This window comes from Ammodytes marinus, assembly GCF_949987685.1.
Source record: "Ammodytes marinus genome assembly, chromosome: 4".
Taxonomy (NCBI): Eukaryota; Metazoa; Chordata; class Actinopteri; order Uranoscopiformes; family Ammodytidae; genus Ammodytes; species Ammodytes marinus.
In genome coordinates this window covers 7652080-7675109 of record NC_137233.1, presented here as the reverse complement: position 1 = coordinate 7675109, position 23030 = coordinate 7652080, and the positions used below count along the sequence as shown (strand labels likewise).

At 43.7% G+C, this 23030-nt stretch overlaps 1 protein-coding gene across 3 annotated transcripts in view; it reads left to right on the top strand.

Annotated features, from left to right (window-relative positions):
* Positions 1 to 20569, top strand: part of pax7a (paired box 7a) — a gene marked incomplete at both ends in the record, with an annotated part of 48152 nt that extends 27583 nt beyond the window's left edge. For 2 of the 3 annotated variants that reach the window (XM_080026844.1, XM_080026845.1), the window contains 4 exons: positions 3948 to 4110; positions 4751 to 4941; positions 18166 to 18409; positions 20454 to 20569. In XM_080026844.1, coding sequence (XP_079882970.1) covers positions 3948 to 4110; positions 4751 to 4941; positions 18166 to 18409; positions 20454 to 20569 — 714 coding nt within the window. Of the gene's footprint in view, positions 1 to 3947; positions 4111 to 4750; positions 4942 to 18165; positions 18431 to 20453 lie in introns of all 3 variants that reach the window. The other variant, XM_080026843.1, reaches the window with a different exon arrangement.
* Positions 20570 to 23030: the final 2461 nt, after the last annotated feature.

Sequence of the window (23030 nt, the reverse complement as noted above, 5' to 3'; positions counted from 1 at the left end):
CTGTTGGCGGAGAGTGAATGCAAGATTAAAGGCAATGATGCGATTCCAGCTTGGAAACTTGAACTATGGGACTTACAGTGTGAATGTCAGGGGCTGCTGCTTTATTGTAGCTCTGTTAGGGTTTATACAACTGCCTTGTAGTTTTGTACTCTACAACAACCTTAACCCACCACCACCACCATTTCCACCAAATCTTCCTTTTCTTTGTTTTCAAAAGCACGGCTTAGCCTGACTTCTTAAAGATGAGTAAGTGCTCTTCCATCATCCTCCCTGGACTTTCTCCGTAACCGAGATGTAGTACAAACACATCCAAGTGCACCCAATCCAGAGAAAGCCTTTAGTCTGTGAACAGTCAAACAGAAGTGAGCCACATAGCATAGCAGCAGCACCCTTGTATAGGTAGATATGGGACATGGAGAAGCCACCACAGCTCTCTGTACTGCAGAGAATTAAAGCGGATTGAGGAGAGCAGAGGAGAATCCCTGGTCCAAGGTGACTTTGTGATCAGGTTCCAGAGCGCAGCCCCAAATCCTCAGCTTCAGGCTGTGTGTTAGGCTGCATGAGAGTGTGTGTGTGTGTGTGTGTGTGTGTGTGTGTGTGTGTGTGTGTGTGTGTGTGTGTGTGTGTGTGTGTGTGTGTGTGTGTGTGTGTGTGTGAGTGTGTGTGTGTGTGTGTGTATATGTGTGTATATGTGTGTTCGTAACGTATGCATGTGTGTGATAGCGTGTGGGCATTTGTTTATTCCAGTCTTAGGTAAGAGGCTGACGATTGTTGAAGAAAGTGGCTCAGCACATGGTCCCCTCTTGTCCAGTGTGTTAAAGAAAACACTGCACAGGGCTTGTTTTGTGCACACTAAATTAATGAAGCTGAAGCCTGTCGGTAGTTTGATTACTTTGAGTAAGTTTAATATATTAAAGGTACAGTCAGCGATTCTGGAAAATGCATTTTGTCAAAATCCTTTTAGGTCAAAATCAGTGAATATCTCCTCCCAATACGCACTACCTGTCTGTACTGTGCGTGCACTATAAAAATAAAAATAAAATCTGGAGTTAATACAAAGCCTAGGTTATTTAAATCGGTATGGGCCCCCTTTGTTAACATGCGCTTTGTATAAATACCAGTTTACAGAGCCTAGGCCGTGTATTAACACCATATTTTTTCAGCACACACAGTATGGACCGGTAGAAAATCTTCGGACAAAAAGCATTCTCCAGAATCGCCGACCAAACCTTTGATGTTTTCAAAGCAAGCTGTTCAAAGCCAGAGAATATTGTAAGTGAATTATTTTGACAGTTGAAGATATAGTGATTTGGCAACCTTTTCCCATGGAAAATAATCTTTATTAAATTATCAACAGCAAATACTGTACATTTTGAAGTAAACCGGCTTGATTACATTTTATCTCAAGATAATGTTGTTATCCAATGTTTCTGCCAGGACGACAATTACAGCCAAACGTTTGTTGCCTTTTTTTAACGTTTATCTTCCCTACTGTATCTGCCTTTAACAACTAGAGCATGATTAAACTTTATCATGGTACATGTGTCCATACACAGCACTTCAAGGCGACTTCAATGGTTGGATCTTTATGGGCCTTTAATGTTAAGGGACAGGGCTCATACAAACCAATTTTGAAAGAAAACTTAAATTCCAATGAAGTTGTAAACACAGAACAAGTTCAGTAATCACAATGGATTTCATAAGCAAACATTCAAAAGGCTTTAAATTCAATCGACAGTGATATTCTTCATTTCTGGGAGAAAATATTCTTGCAAAGTAAATGTTGAACATTGTGTTCGAGCGGATGCAAATGAATCTATGTATGCAGACGATACATTGGTAAAAGTTAGGGAATGGTAGATCGCAGGGTGGAATAGGAAGTGAAAGTTCAAGCCTGGAAAAAATGGGAAATGGTGACAGGAAAAAAAAGCAGACTTCAAGTTGTGTGTCTGCCATGATGGAACACCTCCCTCTTAGCGCCGATGACAACGGGGGAAGGAAGTTAACGTGAACAGAAAAGACAAGGGTTTGGGTGAGTGGATGGGGTCGGAGGTGAAGTGGCACTGCGGGGTGGGGTGATGGGGAGTGTGTGGAAGAAGAAGGGTGTGTTTGTGTGTGTGTGTGTGTGTGTGTGTGTGTGTACCCCCCTCCCCAGGCAGCTGTTTGTCTGGCCCAGTAAGAGCTTAGTTCAGACCCTGGACTACGCTCCACTACATCCCAATAGCAAGACATTTCCACTGGAGCCACTCACCAACATTTGTTTTTTGGAATAGCCCGATTGTGGCTTTGCTAACAGGGTCTTTACAAGAGATTAGGGCTTCAGATAAAGATTTCCTATTGGGTTTTTCCACTTGCATAATTGAGGTATATCCCAAATCCCAGACACAGTCATTGCCTGTTGCATCCCATTTTCTTCTTTTTAAGTAAAGCGGTCAAAAAGACTAAACCACGCTATAGGCAACAACAACAAAAAAGTCACCTAGGTCTTTACAGACGCCTTGACTCTGGTGGGAAAAAGAACCACATTCAAATTAAGATCTCCGTTGGGGCCGAGATCCCTTGTAGGCCTATACGAGTTTGTATGTATGTTTGTGTGTACAAAAAGAGGCAGTGCCCAGGAATAAAAAAAGCAGTGAGTATGTCGCTGTGTAAGTCCCCTTGAAAGTGTCCCTCTTTAGACCTGTTTAAAAAGGGACGCCCACTCTTTGTGTCCACTGTTCTCGCTGGCGTATGGAGGGGCTTTTGTCCCCCTCTTTCATGTGCTCTCACAATGGCCCGGGCCGTTTGAAACACAACAGTAGATGAACTGCGCTGACAGTGTATTAAACTCTGATGAATTGCCTGTGCGAGGCATAGATCAATGTCCTTCAACCCTTAGCACACAGCGAAGCCCGGGCCTTGTCTTGGTTAAATGGAACAGGTTGCTGGCTCTTTTCAATAGGGCCTGATTATATTCATGTTTTGTTGAGGCAGAAGCCTTTTTAAAATGTGTAAATCTTTGCGGACTCAAAAGGAGCCCTATTTTTCTCCCCTTTTCATTCAGGGGGAATTTGGTGCTTCTCATTTTGAAAGCATTTTGCAGCTGAGGAACTTTGCGTCTCTTGACTCTAAAGCTAAAACATTTGTTTCTCTTCAAACTGACTGTTAAAGCTCTAAAAACAACCACATTTAAATAACACAGTAGTTGTATACCAGTTAATGTGTTCCTGTGTCTCTAGAAAAAGTGATGGCCTCTCTTAAATCTTACTAGCTTCATAAACATACTTGAGGTGTGTGGTGTGGAGGTTTTTTGGCCTATGTTTGACCTTTAAATGACTTCTTCCCTTTGAAGGGGGCTTAGGGCAGCCTGTTTACACAGAGCACAGCTTCAGACCCTTAAGAACAACAGGGACGGACCACTGAGCCTCTATGGAAGCTCCCACAGGGACCGCAGTCTCTCAAAGCAACACCATTAACCACTCACACTAACTGGCAGATGAATCACAGGTGGCAGGAGCAGGCACACTTCATTGGGAGTAACAGTACACATACAGTGAATGCAGACACTGCAGGTGAATAGGGTAGACATTTTAACTTATAGATATCATCATGAAACTTTGATGACTTATATCAAAACAATAATTCTTTTTATTACAATTTGTTCAGAGATGTTTGAATAAATATGCAAATTTGGCAATATAAGATGGAAGGACATATATACAGATGCAAACAGACAAGGTTTATTAAAATAAACACCTTAACTTAGATTTTGGACCTTTTACTTTGGACTTACATAGTATGAAAGAAGACATGTTATGGAAGCAAAATATCCAAAAATCACAAAATTGACCAGTGTTTGAAAAAAACAATGTTTTTGCCTTTTGGTCTCTCCTCACGTGGATGAATAAAATATATTGTAACCTTGTAACCAACACTTAAATCTAAAAATGATTTCCTTTTTTTCCCAGGTATGGTTTAGCAACAGGCGGGCTCGGTGGCGTAAACAGGCCGGGGCCAATCAGCTCGCTGCTTTCAACCACCTGCTTCCTGGAGGATTCCCGCCCAACATGCCAACTCTACCCACATACCAGCTGCAAGACTCCGGCTACCCCAGCACCACGCTATCGCAGGGTAAGACCACAAGAAACATTGCCGTCCAAAAACATACAGTACGCTCTGTACTCTCAGTTTAATCTAATTTGGGTAAAGATTGCATTAGCCCTATTTATTTGTGGTATGCCATATTTTATGTTCATTTTAACATCAGAAATTACATATGAACCATGTGCAGCATATAAGGAATCATGCAGCTGCAGCAAGTCATTACAAGCACAATCACAACTTTGTCACAGTGGAAACAAGCCTTCACTTCTCTTTATGGTTGCTATACTTTTAATGTATGAAGAGACATGTACAAGAAGGACACTTAATGTATGCCTCGTGACTTTCTTGATTAACAAAATTGAGGCCATCAATTCAGTATTCTTGTTAAAGTAGCTATACGGGGAACTTTTAAAATATTTCTGAAACAGTCTCATTTTTCCTCTGATGATCATAAATGACATCAGTGCAAAGAAACCCTTTATCCCTTTTTTTATAGTTTTTCTATATGCCTTTTTCCGTGCATTCTTACCGAGGATCAATTGGTGGCGTCTTAAAAACACTACCGTTTTTTGTCGAAAGGGGCCGCTATAATCGACACAAACTGATAGTTCCTCTTAGCCACTTATCTCCTGGATTCTCTCTAACATGTGCACTGTCTTGTGTTCAGAGGGCAGCACGTTGCACAGACCCCAGCCCCTGCCTCCCTCCTCCATGCACCAGGGCGGCCTGAGTGACAGCGGCTCTGCCTACGGTCTGTCATCCAACCGACACAGTTTCTCCAGCTACTCCGACACCTTCATGAGCCCCTCGGCGTCCAGCCAACACATGAACGCTGTGGGCAACGGGCTCTCCCCACAGGTCAGTGCACCATTTACCTCAATATATCGACCGTCAAAGTGTCTTTATTAAGCTCATTTAAAATAACCTGGAGTGCGGTACATGTCAAAATGTTGGGGGGCACCGCAGTGGCCATTACCATTAAGGCAAAAGTCCTTGTCACAGCAGACCCAGGTTCGACTCCAGCCTGGGCCGTTTACCGCATGTCACCCCCCTCTCTCGCTCCCCATTTCAACTCTGTGCTTAAAACTATCCAATAAAGATGAATAACTCAAAAGAAAAATATCATCAAAATGTCAAGGTCAACTTGTAATAAAAAGCCAGCACAACAAGGTGAGTTTAAAGCAATGATTTAAAGTCATCAATGGACTGACTTTTGATATTTAGGGGTAGACTGTTCCAAAACCTCCGAGAGCATCTGGTGTGTTGACAGCATTGCTCTGACCGGAACTTGAAGCTGCGCGTATATATATGTAACAATCCCACATATAGGTAGCGTTCACATTCTTCAGTCAGCCACCTCTCTGCCCCTCCTCCCCTCACTGCTCAGAATATGTAATTGTATTTGACTGAAATTAAAAATTCAGAAACAGCGTGTTCAGCAAAATAACTGGCAGTGTGGGCTTTTATGTTCGCCTTCCTAAAGCCCCTGGATTTATTTTAGCTACTCCAAATTGCTACATTTGTAAAACAATTGGATTAACATCAACAAATTAAAATTCATCTTGATAGCACCGCAAGTACTCGAAGCTGCTCTAAAACAGCGGTTCTTCCGACTTTCCTGGGACGTCTAAATCCTGCGCCCTCGCACTGCGAACACATGCAGATGAAATAATTAGCTAAAGCTTATAAATGTAGACCCATAATCTGCTGCACGTAATTGTCTGCAGCTGGAAGACTCCAGTAGTGCTACAGCAGTATGTGTGATTTTCTCTCATCTCTTTACTGCATGATTTTCTAGGAAGTTCTCTGTGAACGGAGTGATCGGGGCTACTGTATGTATGCTCTTTATTGGAGTTTTTAGCTGCTAAAACTAATGTTATGATAAAGGACAGCATTACCCAGGATTCTCAAGTTTGTGTTAGGTTTCGTAAATGCAGTTTAAATCTATAAAAGCCCCCAAAAAACATCATCTTCACACATTCTCTTCTGCCGTCTTACCCTGTGAATCAGTATGTGCCGGTTTATTTGCCTCCTCTCCTGTGAAGCGATGGATTTGACTTGCTAACCTCTTTGGGCACCTCCATTAATGAGCGTTTGGCTGCGGCTTTTCGGGTAAAGGGGTTGAGCTTTAAGTAGCACAGAATGGAAAAGGATTCTTCCATTGATGCAAATCGTGTGTACGGAGTGAATTATACACAATTACCCATCAATACTGGCCAGTCTTGCCCACCCCTCCACCAACAAGATGTGGTTAACAGGCAGAAAATAAGATTGAAATGGTGCGTAAAGAGTTGAAAATGAATTTCAATGCCGCATTTGTCCGCAATTACCCCGTCGTTCACACGTGTTTTATTGGGAGTTTTTTTTTTCTTCCTTTTTTTTTCTTCCTCAAATATTTCTCAAAGCAGATTGGAAACATTCTTGGTATTACCCTCTTTCTTTAGAGAAGAAAGAATTAAGGATTTTGTGACAAAAAAGAGATTTTCTCTCCCTGCTGCAGCGACGGAGGATAACATGGAGGCTCACAGCGTGTTTGATTGTTAATCGTGGCACTGCGGCTTTAACTGCTAATGCTCTCACTGCAAACCTGCAGAAAAACACCAAGAACATGGAACCGTTTTTTTTTTCCTTTTTTTCTTTTTTCATTAATGGCTCTCTCTAATACTGGCATGGGGGCACACTGTCGCTTTCTCTCCCTCCCTTCACAGGCATTCAAGAATGTGTTGGGATATTAAACATTTCCTGTCAGAATGTGGATTAGGACAGGGGCCTTTGGGCAACTGTACAGCATGGATTTCCACTCTATTCAATTACTCTATCAAGTGGGTTTGATTAAAAAAGATTTATTTTTAATAAATATATTTATTTAGAATTTAAATAGTAGATTTTTGTGTATTCCCTTTTTTTTAAAAGGGGCATAAGCGTGTGGTGTGGATGTTTTGATGTGTCACACCATGTTTGGCCCTGGACAGAATTGAAATGTATTGAATGCATGCAGAATGCTGTGTGGCATTCTTATCAGTCTCTCAGCATGGAGATGAATGTTCCCACTGACAGCAGAATCAGAGTTCACTCTGTGGTGCAGTGACCTGCTGGGCTGGGCATCTCCCTCTCTCCCTCTCTCTCTCTCTCTCTCACACACACACAAACACTCTCTCTCTCTCTCACATACACTCCCTCTTTCTCTCTCTCTCTCTCTTACCACAAACATACAGCTATCCACAAAAAACTCACAACACAAAAAAACCCCACACAATAAACATCAAGTTTTCCTTGTCCTGTTCAGACCTTATTTTGTCTTTGCATTCAAACAACTTCCATTCCAAATCACTTTCAGCTTTGAAAAAATTATTGACACTCACTTGACACCAACACTGTTTATTTTTCCTGATTTGCGCCATGTTTCTGCTCTCCCTGTAATGGGAAAAAAGGCACACAAAGAGACTGTCCATCAAGATGGAAATGAGAATTTGATATTGTAAGTTACAGACAGCATCTGTTTGCAGGAGATATGCTTGTGTGCATTGGTATGTGCAAGCTATTTCTTCAAGTGTCTGCTGGCATCGATGGCCCAAGCTGTTGCTGTGTAAAAGATTGACATAAAAAAATTCTCTGATTCCCAGTAAATGGGGCTGCGGTGGCTGGTGGCCAAGTCTGTAATGGAATCCTGCAGCGTTTTCGGCGGTCCCGACAGGAGCCAGCGTCCATCCCCATCCCGTGACCCATCCCGACTGCACACACACACACACACACACACACACACACACACACACACACACACACACACACACACACACACACACACACACACACACACACACACACACACACACACATTTTCCCATTTTCCCATTTTCCGTCTTAACTCAAACTGGTTGCTGTCATTGTGGGGGAATATATAACACGTTTGGTTGGTTGAGAGAAGGAGATAGAGGGAGAGAGAGAGGCAGTAAATTATGGGTGGTCAGAGTGTGAAGCTGTGTGCATGGCTGGGCAAAAGGTATGAAACCAGAAGTGTGTTTTGTTGTTGGTCTTGTTTCATTTAGTGGCACAGCAGGTGTTTGGAAAGAGGGAGGAAAAAAAGGCAAGGGCAAGGAGGACAGGCATTCCAGTCAATTTTTTTAAAGCCGTCTTTTACCTGAAGATTTAAGCTTACGTCTGCTATTTTGTTACGATGGTCTTTTGCACTTGTAATACTTCATTTGAAATGAGCCAGCATGGGCATTGTCTGGACCTCCTGCCATAACTGTGCTTTTAAATTAGAATTTTTGCATAGTGGAAAACAAGTAAGCAATACTTGCATTGGATGGACAGCTTTTAACTGAAGAGGTTACACACAGGTTTCTCTTTCAGGAATATTGTATATTTTCAACCACAACCTTATAATAAGAAACTCTAAATAGCCTTTTAGATACTTCTTTTTTCAATGATTCTTTGAAGCAGAGTTCATGGGTATTGCATTTGTGGGGGAAAGACATTTGGACCAATTCCTCATCATTGCATGACAGGGACACCTGCTGGGAGAGAAACCAAAACAACTGCACTGGCTTGGGAGCCTAAATCATGCAAGAGGAGACCATTACCAGAGCTTGGGTTTCAATCCACAGAGAAATGGTCTAGAAATTAGGACATTAGGGAATAATAAGAACAACAATTTACCTTATTTTGCAGTTGGAAAAATGGGAAATGAACCGTGCGAAGGCTTTATATAGTGACATTGTTTGGTGTTAACAGGTTGATACAGAGACACAAAAGGGCAAGTTTATCGCTGTTTGGACCAAGGAAGTTGACAAAGTTTTGTTAAGAACTTCTTTATTTCTGTTTTGCAGTTTTATGGAAGTGTTTTGGAATGACAAGGATATGTATGTGTGTGTATCTGAGGAGGGCCTTTGGGCTCTGTGAGTGGGCAGGGCCTACGCACAGAAACACACACACACACACACACACACACACTCACACACACGCACACGGGATCAGAGGCAGAGCGGCTTCTCACCCCTGCCTGCCTTTGATCTGTGTCCCCAGGCCTGCCTGCCTGCCCGCGCGGCGCTGCACCGTACCACGCACGCTGACACCATGCTCACCAGCGACTCCCCACAACTGTCTGACAGAGATAAGCCAGGGGAGACTCCAAACTGTGCTGCTGCTCTTACATTAGCTATAGCGCATGCAGACGCTTCTTTAAAAAAAAATGGGATGAATTATTTTTTAAGAAGCAAGCTCTGCCGTTGCCAAAAAAAAATGTAGAAGGGGAATATGTATACGGAACAATCTGGAGCTCTGGCTTCATTCCGCCTCCCTCCCTGACTTCTAACAAGACGTTCTGCACCTGAATACCAATGAGAGAGGGGGAGATTGGTGTAGTCCCCCACATTATTAAAACTTGGGCATTAAGCCTCTCGCCTGGGCACTGTGTCAGCTGGCAGGCTCCACTGACAACGAATCAAAGGGGATGAGCACATAGCCTGCATTCACAGCTCAGCCACTCGCAGAGCAAGAGGGGGAATACATACTGGTTAATTAGAACTCCCATTAAAACAAATACTGTTTCAATTTGGCAAGTGTAAAAAAAAAAAGATGTAAGAGGCTTTTAGAAAAAAAGAAAAAACTGCTGTTGGCAGCTGCCAAGAAAAAAATCCAGGGACTGTAAATCATATCCACTGGCTATACTGTTTCTGTACAGATTATTAGTGTTTGCGGTTGTTTTTTGCAACACTTCTGAACTCTGAGGAACAGATTTCTGCATCCGTGGCTCTGGTAGTTGTACCTCGTGGTCGCTGTTGAGTCGCGTATGTGGGCTTCATTTTCTGTAGGATTACGTGTCTTGGTTTGTGTCTGCAGCTTATATCCACACAGACAGTAGCTTTTTCTGAAGTATGACATGGGTAATAGCATTGTTTTTCCGACTTAACTCAACGCTTTGTGACACTTTTCTGAACCAAATCGTGCCACTCGTAGAGCCGGTATAGTGGAGACAGTACTAGCAGCCTACTAGCAGTGTGTATACCTGAGCCATTTGTTGCTCGCTTCATAATTCAGGTCTCCCCATAGCACTCCAGTGAAGCCATTTTTCTTTCTCGTTCCAAAATATTTTTCGGTGGGAGCTTTATGTATTCATAATCTATTTTTTTCACCTACCAACCTTCCTTCCTTCCCTCTATTTGGCTTCTTGTCATCCCACGATGCTTTGCCAACAGCGCTCTCTCTCTCTCTTTCTCTCTCTTTCTCTCTCTCCCTCACTCCTATTGCTCCAACTCTCTCCCCTGGAGAGGCAGCTCTTCTCCCTACGCCCAGATGAAAGGCTACGGCGTACAATAAAAATGCTATTTAAATGCATGGGTGTTTGTGTGCGGGTGAGAGATATTTTCCCTGCTGAAAGTGAGCTGCTGCATCCTGATAAATAGCAAATATAAGGGAATGTGATTTACATTTATCTTGCCGAGGCAGCCAATATGAATTTCAGTAAATCCTAGAAGATGGGAGGGGAGGGGGGGGGGGGGATTTAAAGGAGGGAAAAAAATGACTGAGGCTGATTCACATGCTGTGTGTCCCACGCAGTTGAAAAAGCCCATAAGGTGGAGAGAGGAGTGGTATACTGCCTTCTATTAAAGTATGGGCACACAGACATCGATCCTATCTTAAAATACCTATTACAAACAGACATACAGGATTTCCATACTCATACACAATTTGAAGGTGAGTTGTATTGGAATAATAAGTATGAACGATAAGAGTATAATGCAGTATCTAATAGCAGGCAGGTGAAGAGTCTGCGCGGCATACGCTGGGTGATCTCTTTGGGGGGGGGGTCGAGGGTCAGGGAGCAGGGGGTTATGGGTTGGGGGGGTTAGGCCTATAGAAGGAGGAATGGTCTGCTGCAAACCTGTCCTACTAGCCGGAGGTCTGGGGATGTTGTCTAGCTGCATGTGGTTCCTTTTAGTTCCAGATGCCACTCTGACAGGTGCATAGCTGTGATTAATACTCTCTCTCTCTAACCTTTTTCTCTCTCACTCTACCCCCCCACCCCCCCACCCTCTCTCTCTCTATCTCTCTTTCTCTTTCTCCTTCTCTCTCTATCTATCTCTCTTTCTCCCTCTCTCTCTATCTATCTCTCTCTTTCTTCGCACTGACAATAAGATAAGAATTCAGGAGCTGGTGTTGGTCCTCAGCTGGCTGTCTCGCGCAGCAGCTTTCCCCTCTCAGTCTCCAGCTGAGAGCCATTTCACTATTTATTTACATGTGATTATGGCTATGAGGTGCAGATATTAACACTGTCAAGAACAATTTGACCTGACATTTTTCACTAGACCTGGCCCCTGCTGTGTCTAGCAAACAACCCTCCTCCTCCTCCCCATCCTCTCACTCTCCCCCCTTTCTCTCCTCCTCTCTCTCTCTCCCTCGATCCGCCTCGATTTCCTCCTGGTACACACACACACACACACACACACACACACACACACACACACACACACACACACACACACACACACGCCAAGACCGCCCTGCCTAGCTGAAACCACTCTCCTGGAATCAGAAAATCTGCCGTTTAATTTAGAAGAGGCATTGGTGCAAGGTGCGGAGAGCTGCAGCCTCTGTGTGTGTGTGTGTGTGTGTGTGTGTGTGTGTGCGTGCTTGCGTGCTTGTCTGTGTATGTGTGCTTTGAAGGGGCCTCTCTTGTTCCCAGTGGCTGAATCCATCCCATAGTTACTCAAGCATATCACTAGCAGAGAATAGAGGATTGCTCCCCACACGTTCTCCAATTGCAGTCCAATAGACGGCATATTAACCTCTGGTTAGTGCGGGGCCCGAGTTTATAGCTTATACCGAGGGACGTTTAGGAGGGGGGGGGCTTCCCAGAGCGTGAACAGCTGTGCTTTGTTGAACATTAAGGCTAGAATGGGCTAAAGAGGGCTGTGGAGGATTTAGTTTAGTGATCATTTGCAATAGGAGAGCAAGAGCAGGGCAACTTTAAAGTGGCTACGAGGAACTTTCAGTTTGTGTCAATTCTAGCGGCCCCTTTGGACAAAAGCAGTAGTGTTTTTTACGAGCGTATACCCAGACAAAGGCTTTAAGAAAAACTATAGAAAAAAGCATTCTCTTTGCACTGATGGTCTTGTTTGCTGTGACATGTAATCAATGATCATCAGAGGAAAAATGAGACTGTTTCGAAAACATTAAAAAGTTTCCTGTAGCTTCTTTCACTAAAATATGAATTGTATTCCATTCACACTTGTTTTAGCTTCCTTTGTATGCGTGAACAGGCTCATGGTGCGTGGTGCAGAAGAGACACATGGCTAACATGTTGTGAGGAGTGACAGCTTGTTCCAGTGCCCGCTAATCGTCCTCATCTGTGGCTGACTTGTCAATGCCCAGATTCTGTCAGTGCCAATCAGCCAATTAATTGAACACAATTAGCAGCACCCCACCCTAAGCCCCCCCTCCCCTCATAGACACACTACATTCTTCAAAGGCCTATTCCTCTCCCTCCAGCACTACCAACCCCCCCCCCCCCCCCTCCCCTCTACCACTCATTCTGTCTCTTCATTCTATAAGACACTTTTCAGTTTTTATTAATGTGCCGCGGCCAATTAACGCAGTGGCATGCAGGCCAGAGCCCGTCATCTGCTGCCTGCCTGCCTGCCACCATCCACACACACACAGGGCTTGTCTGGCTGGCGGGCCCCACGCCACCTCCACCGTGACCAAAACGCTTTAATTCAATTTATGCAATCACTGTTATTTTTAAATAGTCATTTTGTCTGCTCAGATGAGGGGCCTTGCTGCCCGCTGGGCCGGACCCTCTCATGTGAGGGATGGGGGAGGGTGGAACATTGTGGAGAGCAGGAGTCCATTGACTTTGGAGGGAGAGAGAGATTTTCATTTGTTATTTACTTCCTTCGTGTTTGTTTATAGTTTCAGGTTATTATTAGATGTTTGATTTAGATTATTTTTAACCGGTTGAGAACCCAATTGCGATCCAAACACAAACAAAGATTGTAGTGGTGGATTTCTCTTCTCTAACCGCACTCATTAGATCATAAGCAATGAAAAAATAAAATAACATCTAATTCTTTATGTTATTTTTTCCGTCCATTGGAATGGACAAATAATCGTCACACGAGACACCACCCCGTAGTAAGAATGTACAGTATGTACAAACAAAAACATGTTTATTTATTTATTATCATATATATTTTGCAACCTCTCGAATTCCTTGTTTCTCCACTGTCTAAGTATTCTGGAAAAGTTATTTCCACATTGTAATGTACTGGAGAGCTGAAAAGCTTAAAAGAGTGATTTGAAGCAATACAAATTCAGATTGAATTAAGCTTGTCAAAGTAGGGTTTATAATATAAAGCCTACTATATATATAAACTTTATATACATATTCACATGTTTTAAGGATCTTATTTATTTGATATGTTGGACATTTTGAAAGTCAGACACTTTCCACCAGACACTGGATCTATCTGTGAGTTTTTTCCTGGTGTCAGTGAATGAAGCACTCTTCTCTTCCTTATAATCGCAGCCTCAGGACCGGCCTTCAAATATTGATCTGAAATTCAGTGTCACATCACCACTGTGGATCTTTTAATCACTCTCACTCTCTGCCGAGGCGAGTATCAGCCCGGCAGATCTGCTGAGGTGCGAGATGCCACTCTGCAGCACTCAGATAACTTACAGACATTTGGAGTGCTCCATTTTTTTCTCTTCTTCCCCAGTCTGCCCCAGTGACCTCTGCCTAACTTAAAGGTACATCTCGAGGGCATTTTGATTTGGGAGCTATCGGTGACAGAGAAACTAATCCAGTCTTGCGCAGATTAAGAAGAGCATTTGTGGAGTGGGGTGATGTGTTTGGCTCTGGAGCCCGGGTATAAGGGAACAGAAGAGGCCTCCTATCAGCTCTCCAGGCAGGCTAGCCCTCGGGCCAGCGCAGTCCTACAGGAGTCTTTGTACTAACCCAAAGCCGCCACCTTCCCTCTGCCTTCCACTCTAGATCACTTTCCCTTCACTCCTCTGCCCCCCCATCTCGCCCTCTCTCTATAGGCTATCCTCCATTTCCTCGCTTTACATTTGCAAATTTGTAACATGTTAGTCCAATGCAAGAGTTCATATGCCTAATATTGTCAGGTACCTCAAATAATAATACTTTTATTCAAATGGCAGTTTTCAAGCGTACACACAAACATCTTTCCAATATTAAAAGGTTCACAATCGCACAGACCCCTCCACAACTCCCTCCCCAAAACATTAAGCAGCATAGTGTAGTTATAACATTAAGATCAAGCAATGCAGTGCAGTCAAACAATACGATTTGAGACCCATTCAAAGTCTGTACTGCTAATAATTAAGATACATATTTACTGCACATGTCAATAATATACAAGATATTAGAACAATATTGGAAAAGTGCAATAACACCAAGTTTTTAATAAAGAATAACATATTAAATATTGGTATTACAGCACAGCTGCACTTTGTTTCATGCCGACTTTTCCTCCTTCTTGTTTTTCCGTTTACAACTCACACAGTGTTTCTCTCGGCTCTGTGTCTCTGCCGCATTGTTTCCTTCTGGAAAGAAATCCAACAAAAACATGGCGTCAAACATTCGCTCAGACAAAAAAAAATGTAATTTGACTGTGGCAGAAATTAGGGAGGTATGAAAGGGCCCCTTTTTGTGTCTCAAGTGCGCTATTTATTTATCTGAAAGGATGCACATTGTATCAATTTACACTTCCCTAGTCACTTCGCCACAGGCTGGAGGGCTCAGAAGTTGAGAGAATTAATTACTTTTTTATTATTATTTAGAAAGTAATCTATCTGTAGAGAGAGGGAGCGGAAAGGGAGAAGGGGAGAGGGGGAGAGGGTGAGTGGAGGGGGGGGGGGGTGAGAGAGGCAGGGAACGCCCTGGAGCATTGTCCTTTAAACTAGGTCCTGGCTCACATTATCTCCCAAACCAGCACTCACACAACGTCGAACAACAAACGAACTATGGGTTGCTGAGGACGCTGTATGCAAGAGAAGAGAGGAGAGACGGAGGGAGGGGAGGAAGGAGGGAGGCTGTGCGGATGTCTTCTCTGCAGGAGTCTAAAGAGTATAGTTAAAATAATGTGCATTAATAAGATTTTTAAATTTACTCAAATTAAAACTCCACAAGTCTTTAGTAATGTTGTGGTAGCACAAGCAAACTATCGACCCATTAAAGGTGGAGTCAGTGAATCTGTAGAACGCTTGTTGGTCAAAATTCACTTTTTATCAAAATCCGTGAGTATCTCTTCACAATCCTATATGTACTGTGTGTATGTTGAAAAATAAATCCAGTGTAATACACAGCCAACTCTCTTTCTGTATATGGGCGTGTTGCTAGCTACGGTGGGTCCCTTTGTGTACCAGTTTACAGAGTCTAGGCTGTGTATTAAATCTGTGTATTAAAGATTTTGTTTCCTCTCTGAGAGAAAAATTCACCGGCCAGGAGTTTGAACACAGTAGGGATCCAGGAATACTACACTTTGTGCCAGGATTTTGTATCTTATAAAGTTTTGTTCTAGATCGCATGTAGCAACAGAAATACGTAAAAGTATCCGGCTGCAAACGGCTTTTACGAGCTTATGTGACCAAGTATCGTTTAACCCCCTGAATGTGCAGTGAGAGAACTTTATGGGGACATCAAAGTGGCAAAGCAGCGCAATTAAAACTGACCTGCGGATGACATGAAATACTGTATATGTGGGTGGAAGTTGACAACTTCACTGAAATGGCTGCCACTTCAATAAGGGAAAAAAAGCAAAGTTCACCTCTACTGTATTTGTACATTTTTAAAGTTGTGCGATCACAAGTATAGTTGCACACAGCTATTGTGAACCTGGCTTCTACCAGAAAGAACTAAACCTTCTCTCATCTCACAAAACAAAAAAATCATCAAGACAGAACGCTCTTTAGGGAATGGACAAGTGAACGACATGCGACGTCTTCACAGATGACAACACGAGTTAGGCTCTGAAAGTGGCCGATCCATCCTAATGTGCTAAAATAGCAACGCCCACGATAAGAATTCATTTTCTTTTGAAGAACCTTTTATTAGCATGAAAAATATTCAGGCCAATTGTTGGCTATTCTATTTCATAGGGAACAGCGATGTAATCAAGCTTCAATTAACCAACGACTAAAGTGGACTCTCTCATAGCCCTCCAGCTGTCTATCTCATGACACTTAACAAGAAATCTGCGTTTACACTGTCAGCCATTGCAAACCTCCGGGAGATATATTCACTGCTCTTATCCCGCAGCTCGGCTCCATATGGGCCAGAGCATCACATGTGTGTCCGGCATGAAGAACTATGGCCATGAATCTCCCTCTTATGGAGACATGTCACATGCTTTGTCCGCAGATGTTGCAGGGGACGGAGCGGGGTGGAGTGGAGTGGGGGTTTCCATCCTGATAGAATTAACATGTGGAAATGACTAACCAGCCTTTATGTTTCTGATTTGATTTGAGAGCTTTATATTTGAGTATATTGAGTGAGTTATATTTCCTGGGAGGCCTTTTGCTAAAGATTAGATTAATTTCTCAGAATATGGGTAATTTTTTTCCCGTCTGTGGGGATATCCCTATGGCGTGGAGCATCACTTGTGGACTGTTTGGCTCGCCCCTGCATTTGCCTGTATTGTTTGCAGCGTAATTGTGTGTGTGTGTGTGTGTGTGTGTGTGTGTGTGTGTGTGTGTGTGTGTGTGTGTGTGTGTGTGTGTGTGTGTGTGTGTGTGTGTGTGTGTGTGTGTGTGTGTGTGAGTGTGTGTGTGTGTATGTGTGTGTGTGTGTGTGTGTGCGTGCTTGCGTGCGTGCATGCATGCAAACATATGCTTGCGTGTGTATCACCCCTGTGTAACCACCTCCATGATGGGCTAATTGGTTTAGCAGCCGAGGGGCCAAAGGCCAGTGCAGCATAGCAAAACTCAACATGAACCTGATGTTGAAAGGAAGCCTTCCCTGCTATAGGAGGGAAGCATGTGTGGGACAATTCTCTTTTTTACCACCCCCTCCCACACACAGATAGGCCTACACACACACACACACACACACTCCACTTGCCTTTTTCACTTAAAGAAACTCGCAGCATAAGAAAACAAAATTCTCCACAGTGTTCTGGGTGCCGCTGTGCTTCAGACTGGAGTAGCACTAGAGGTAATCTCTCCCATTTTAACATATTTTGAGACCATCTTCCAACGAATGTCACATGCTATTACATTAATCTAGAATATTGAATTGGAGGCTTTTATGCACTGTGAATAATATACACACTGTGATATTCGGGCGAGCCTTAACCAGCGGTATCAGCTGGGCCCCCTCAGTATTCGGTTTGTGGAGCCTATACTTTGTGCGGGGATCTGAGGGGATCATTTACCAGTTCCAACTCCATTACTATTCATGAGATGGGTAGGCTAGGGGCGAGGGATTAGGGACTCCCTCGGTGCTTGTTGTGCTGTAGGCTTCGGGCTCAGGCCTCAGGCTCGGGACAGGGGCTGTCTGGCACTGATGGTGGGTCTATTATCACCCTGGGACCCTTCTGTCCCACAGCAGAACACTTACTGGCAGCACCAGCTAATGGAAACAGCCTCTCTTGTTCGCTTTCTCTCGTTTTTTTTACTAACCTCATCATCCTCCTCGCAGCCTTGCCCTTGCTCTTTTAAAAAAAAAAAGACGGTTCCCAATTTCAAAGTTGAAATATTGCATTTCCTTTAGATATAGGCCTATTTAGTTTTTTTTTTACCTTTCATTGGACCGTTAAAGCACATAATTGAAAATGGGAAGCAAGGGAAATGGGGAAGACATGCAGTAAACAGCCCAGGCTCGAACCTTGGTCCACCGCAACAAGGACTTAGCCTAAATCAGTACGCACTCTACCAATTAGCCACCAGGATGCCCCAGGGAAATTGCGTCTTTCTATCGGCTTTTTTTTCCATGAAGTGCTACAGGACGGCTCTATATTTAAAAAAAAAAAAGTTATTTCCATCAATTCTGTCAATGCATTGATTTTTTAACATTTCTAACACCCTCCATTGCCCCTTGCTTTCCTCCCCCTCCAGGTGATGAGTATCCTGAGTAACCCTGGTGGTGTACCGTCCCAGGCCCAGCATGACTTCTCCATCTCCCCGCTGCACGGCGGCCTGGACAGCTCCAATGCCATCTCGGCCAGCTGCAGTCAGCGCTCCGACAGCATCAAGGACAGCCTGGCCTCCTCCCAGTCCTACTGCCCCCCCACCTACAGCGCCAGCAGCTACAGCGTGGACCCCGTCACCGCAGGCTACCAGTATAGCCAGTACGGCCAGAGTGAGTACAATAAAACCCTGTGTTACAATGTATATGGGCTAAACTGTGTGATTGGGTTGAGCTTTGAGTTGTTGCAAAAGAGTGTGCATACGAGAGTGGAAAACTCCTTTATAAACCTACGAGGAACTTTTAAACGTCTATGAAACAGTCTCAAAAAAGACATAAAGGACCTGTAACAGCAAACGAGACCATCAGTGAAAAGAATGCTATTGTTACATAGTTATTTGTAATACCTTTGCTTGGGTCTGAATCCCGGACACTTAGACAAAAAACGATTTACGGAAGTCAGACCGGTAAAGTATCTGATGTAGTCACATACAAATGCATTACCTCATTGCAATGCATTCTGTCGTCTCTCTTCCAATTGCTTCTTAACAAATGCACGCGCTTACGCACTTGTATCGTACAAAACACTACCACATTTGTCCAAAGGTGGCACTAGAATCAACAAAAACTGAAAGCTCCTCGTAGCCACATTAAGTTGAGTTTAAAAAGCCTGTGAAGTGATGCCCAGCTCCCAGGCAAGAAAGCCTCCTGACCTTTGCACCCTGGTTGGTGGAGGCGGACACGTGCTCTTGATAAAGACCCCCCCTACACACACACACACACACACACACACACACACACACACACACACACACACACACACACACACACACACACACAGACACACACACACTAACAACACCACTACCATCCTCTAAGAGAGAGCTGCCTTAGTCACACCCCACTCCACTTGGATGGGAAAGAGGAGAGGGCCACTTCAAAGAACGGCACACCCTCAGGGGCCACAGTGTCCTCTTGCCCACCTCGCTCTTTTTCCCTCTTTCTCTGTTCTCCATCATACACACACACACACACACACACACACACACACACACACACACACACACACACACACACATACACACACAGCCCCGGGGCAGGAAAGAGTTTGGTTTATTAGATTAGCATAATTGACTGATGCTGTCACAGCCATTCATAAGGAGGTAAAATGAAGCACACTTCCCCAACAAGCTATACCCAGCGCCAGCTCGCCAAACATTTGTTTGTATTTATACTCAGCTTCTGGGAGCGATCTGGTGTATTCTGCATCTGCTTTCTTTTTCTTTTCATTTTTTTTCTTAATTTTTTACTGTGTTGTGGTGCGTGAATGCTCGTGCCAATCCGTCACGTTAAAAGTGTGTGTGTGTGCGTGCGTGCGTGTGTGTGTGTGTGTGTGTGTTTGTGTGTGTGTACCAGTACTGTTTTGTCAGTGATGGCAGTGCGGATGTGAGCTGATGTGAGGTTAATTAAGATGGTGATTGAGCACAGTAGCTGCTGTCGGAGGAGCAAAATGATGGGCCATGTGGAGTGTGGAGGGCATGAAATCAGAGATGCCAAGTGTAATGAAGACTGGCACACAGAACACACACGGGGACCCGTCTGAGTGACAGCACCCAGACTCACGTGCTCCGTGCCAGCAGCGTGCCAGCCTTCAGACAAGGGGACAGGGGAGGGGCTTTCATCTTTCACTCACTCTGTGTGTGTGAATAGTTTTTTTCAGTTTAACTCACTCCCTTCTGCCACAACTTGTTTCAGCCCTAATCAGAGAAATGATATGACAGTCAATAGTAGAGCTGGGTGTTGGCAAGGACGTCAGGATAAGATATATATCGCGATGCGTGGGTCACAATATGATATTTCACCATATATTGCTATATGATGCATATTGTGATGTATTGTGAACCATGCAATATTTCACATAGTACACTGATATGTATAAAAAAAGTAATAATAAAAAAAATGTAAATGAACATGCGGTGTATGTTATAATCACATTATATTGGTAATTCAAATTACAAATTGAGTCAAAACAATTGAATTAAAAAATTAAGGCGGTTTAAAGCCTTATATCGGTACCATACAGATATCACAGAAATACATATATCATGATACATTAACGGATCAATTTCTTTTAAGCACAGCCTTAGTGATTATGACATAATGTCTATTGAATCTATAACCTGTCTGACATGTGTTTTTCTTTCTGTTTCCCCTGTAGCTGCTGTCGACTACCTGGCTAAGAACGTGAGCTTGTCCACCCAGCGGAGGATGAAACTGGGGGACCACTCGGCCGTGCTGGGGCTTCTGCAGGTGGAGACGGGCCAGGCCTACTGAACATAAGGCCCTTTGAGAGACGCAACCACTACAGCGCTCTCCTACCACGCCCTATACGCAACCCTTCAACCTCCATGATCCATCAAGTCTGGACTCTTAACTCAAGCTCTAGCTAGCACCGCAGCCCGGCTATGACATCAGCGCACAGGCACATGCACCCCACGCCGCTGTGTGTACCGGAGAAAAAAGTGACGCTTGCAGGCGTTACGCGAACATTCTGGGAATGGAACTAAACTTTTCACACCATTGTCAACCACCAGGCAAGCGGCGGCTCTGTACCCTCCCTTTTCTGAATATGGGGGGGGTGGGGGGGTCTATGCCTGCGTCTCCTTGCACTCCTACTACCCCCAAACCCCAAAAACCCAAACTCAAACTGTTTAGTTTGGCTCAGAAGGCCCAGACGGGACCCCCATAGAACACCCGAGGATAGTCGGCCCGCCTTGGCCCCGGGTTTCCCTCTTTGTCATGGCTTCAGTCCAGCACACATTACGAGCCATCAACAACATGTACTTTGACCTTGCTGTTCATAGTAGTTAACAAAGCCAATATCATTTGAACGACTCTTTATTCTTGTTCCCTTTTTTTGATATTGTTAAGATTATTGTTGCTGACTGTATTATGATTATGGTTAATGTGATTTATGTTGTTCTTTGAATTCCATTGCGTATCTCTTTTTCTCTGTTAGATGTCAGTGTGTAAAAACACAGTGTGTGGATGACTGAGACGATATTGGATATTGGGGTTGAGCGCGTGTGTTTTGCGTGTGCATGTTTTTTTTTGTGCGTGTCGGCGCAGACACACAAGAGAGAGGGGATGATTGTTTTCCAAGCTGCTGCTCCTCTGCCTGTTCCCCGAGCGCCTAATGTTCGTGAGCGGTTTGACCTTCCCACTTTCATATTCCACTTGACATTCCTAAAGAACTTGGCCACTCTGTGGGAAGTCTGGCTGTATGGATCCTGCGGGGAATTAAAGCAGCATTTTTTGGCCGCCAATAGCTTTCCCCTTTCTAACCTCCATCCCATCCTTAGCCGCGCTCCGTGGGGAAGGGGGCATTGTTTTCAAAAACAGGATTGGGGAAATTAATGTATTTTGTTTTGAAATATGGACCTTGCCAAGGAGGGCTAACTCAATTCCCCCCCTTCTCTTTTTTCAAATCCAATCTAGTAGGGAACCCCGTGTGACTTTAACAGTGTGAAGAAGATTAAAATCACACGCAAATAATGTCAACGCTAATTCACAGTGACTCTTTCCATTACCAGACAGTATTTTATGTTTTTATAGAGAAATTAGCAATTTTTTTGTTGTTGTAAAAAAGCGCTTTCAGATGGTTTCCACGATATCGGACTAAATAAGCATTCCTCGAAAACATTCCACACGCTCCGTCAACAAATAAACTTTAGGCATTCCAACTCTCTCTTGTAATGAGATTAAAATGTACACAAGCTGTGGCATTCACATGCACTCTGGAAAATCATATAATCCAGTCAGTTGTAAGAGGGCACAGGTCACACCACCGATTGCCCCCCCGCACCTCCCTCCCTCTCTAGTTCGGCCCCCTATAATCCCTCCACCTTCCACTGAAATGTACAAAAAAATAAGAATAGTGAATATGAGACATTTGTGTAGAACTCATAGTTTGACCTTTGACACAATCCAGGACCAGCTCTTCCCTGGAGATGTGTGTGATTGTTTTCATCAGTGTGATGCCGATGACGATGTGAAAGCAAAAGTTGCTCACACAATCTCAGAGACCTGATTGGGTCCTGAAGTCGCCTCTAAAAACTAGAAACCCTGTACAGTAGCTGGAGCACATTGTGTATTGTTTGTTTATAAAGAGTATGTTTTATACTAAAACACAAAACTATGTTGAGTGGTAGGCAAGCGAGAGGATCTGTGGAAGTAAATGTTTGATTTGAGTTATTCTTTTAACTGGCTTGTTTTCCGTTGTTATTTTTTTTAGTTTTAATTGTATTTAATTGGTTCACTTGTTTTTGACCAAATATTTTCTTTTTCTTTTTTTTTTGCGGCCCAAGTTAAGAATACATTTGTATAAATTAGTCAAATATGAATTCCATTTTTTTTTTAAATTCCAAGTGAAATTGTATAAAAGGAGGATCGGAAAACTGAGCTCAATGGAGAAAAATGAAAGCGTGGTGATGGAATAGACTCCATGGGACCACCTGTATATTTGGCTGGATGAACCTGATGTTGCGGTGCAGACCAGACTTGAGTGGACCACTGTGGACCTGAACACACTTTAAGAGACTATAGTGTCGGAGAGTCCACCAAACGGACTATGGCGAAGAAGTATGGTGAAAGTCCTACGCCTCTTTTCTCCCTGGGAAACTAAATCAAGTCACTTTTGATTTGTGGACCAATAAGAAAAACTCAACGTAACGCTGACTCCGCACTGAATGACGGCAGTTCCAATGACTGCTCCTCGGCCTAGACGCCCCTCACT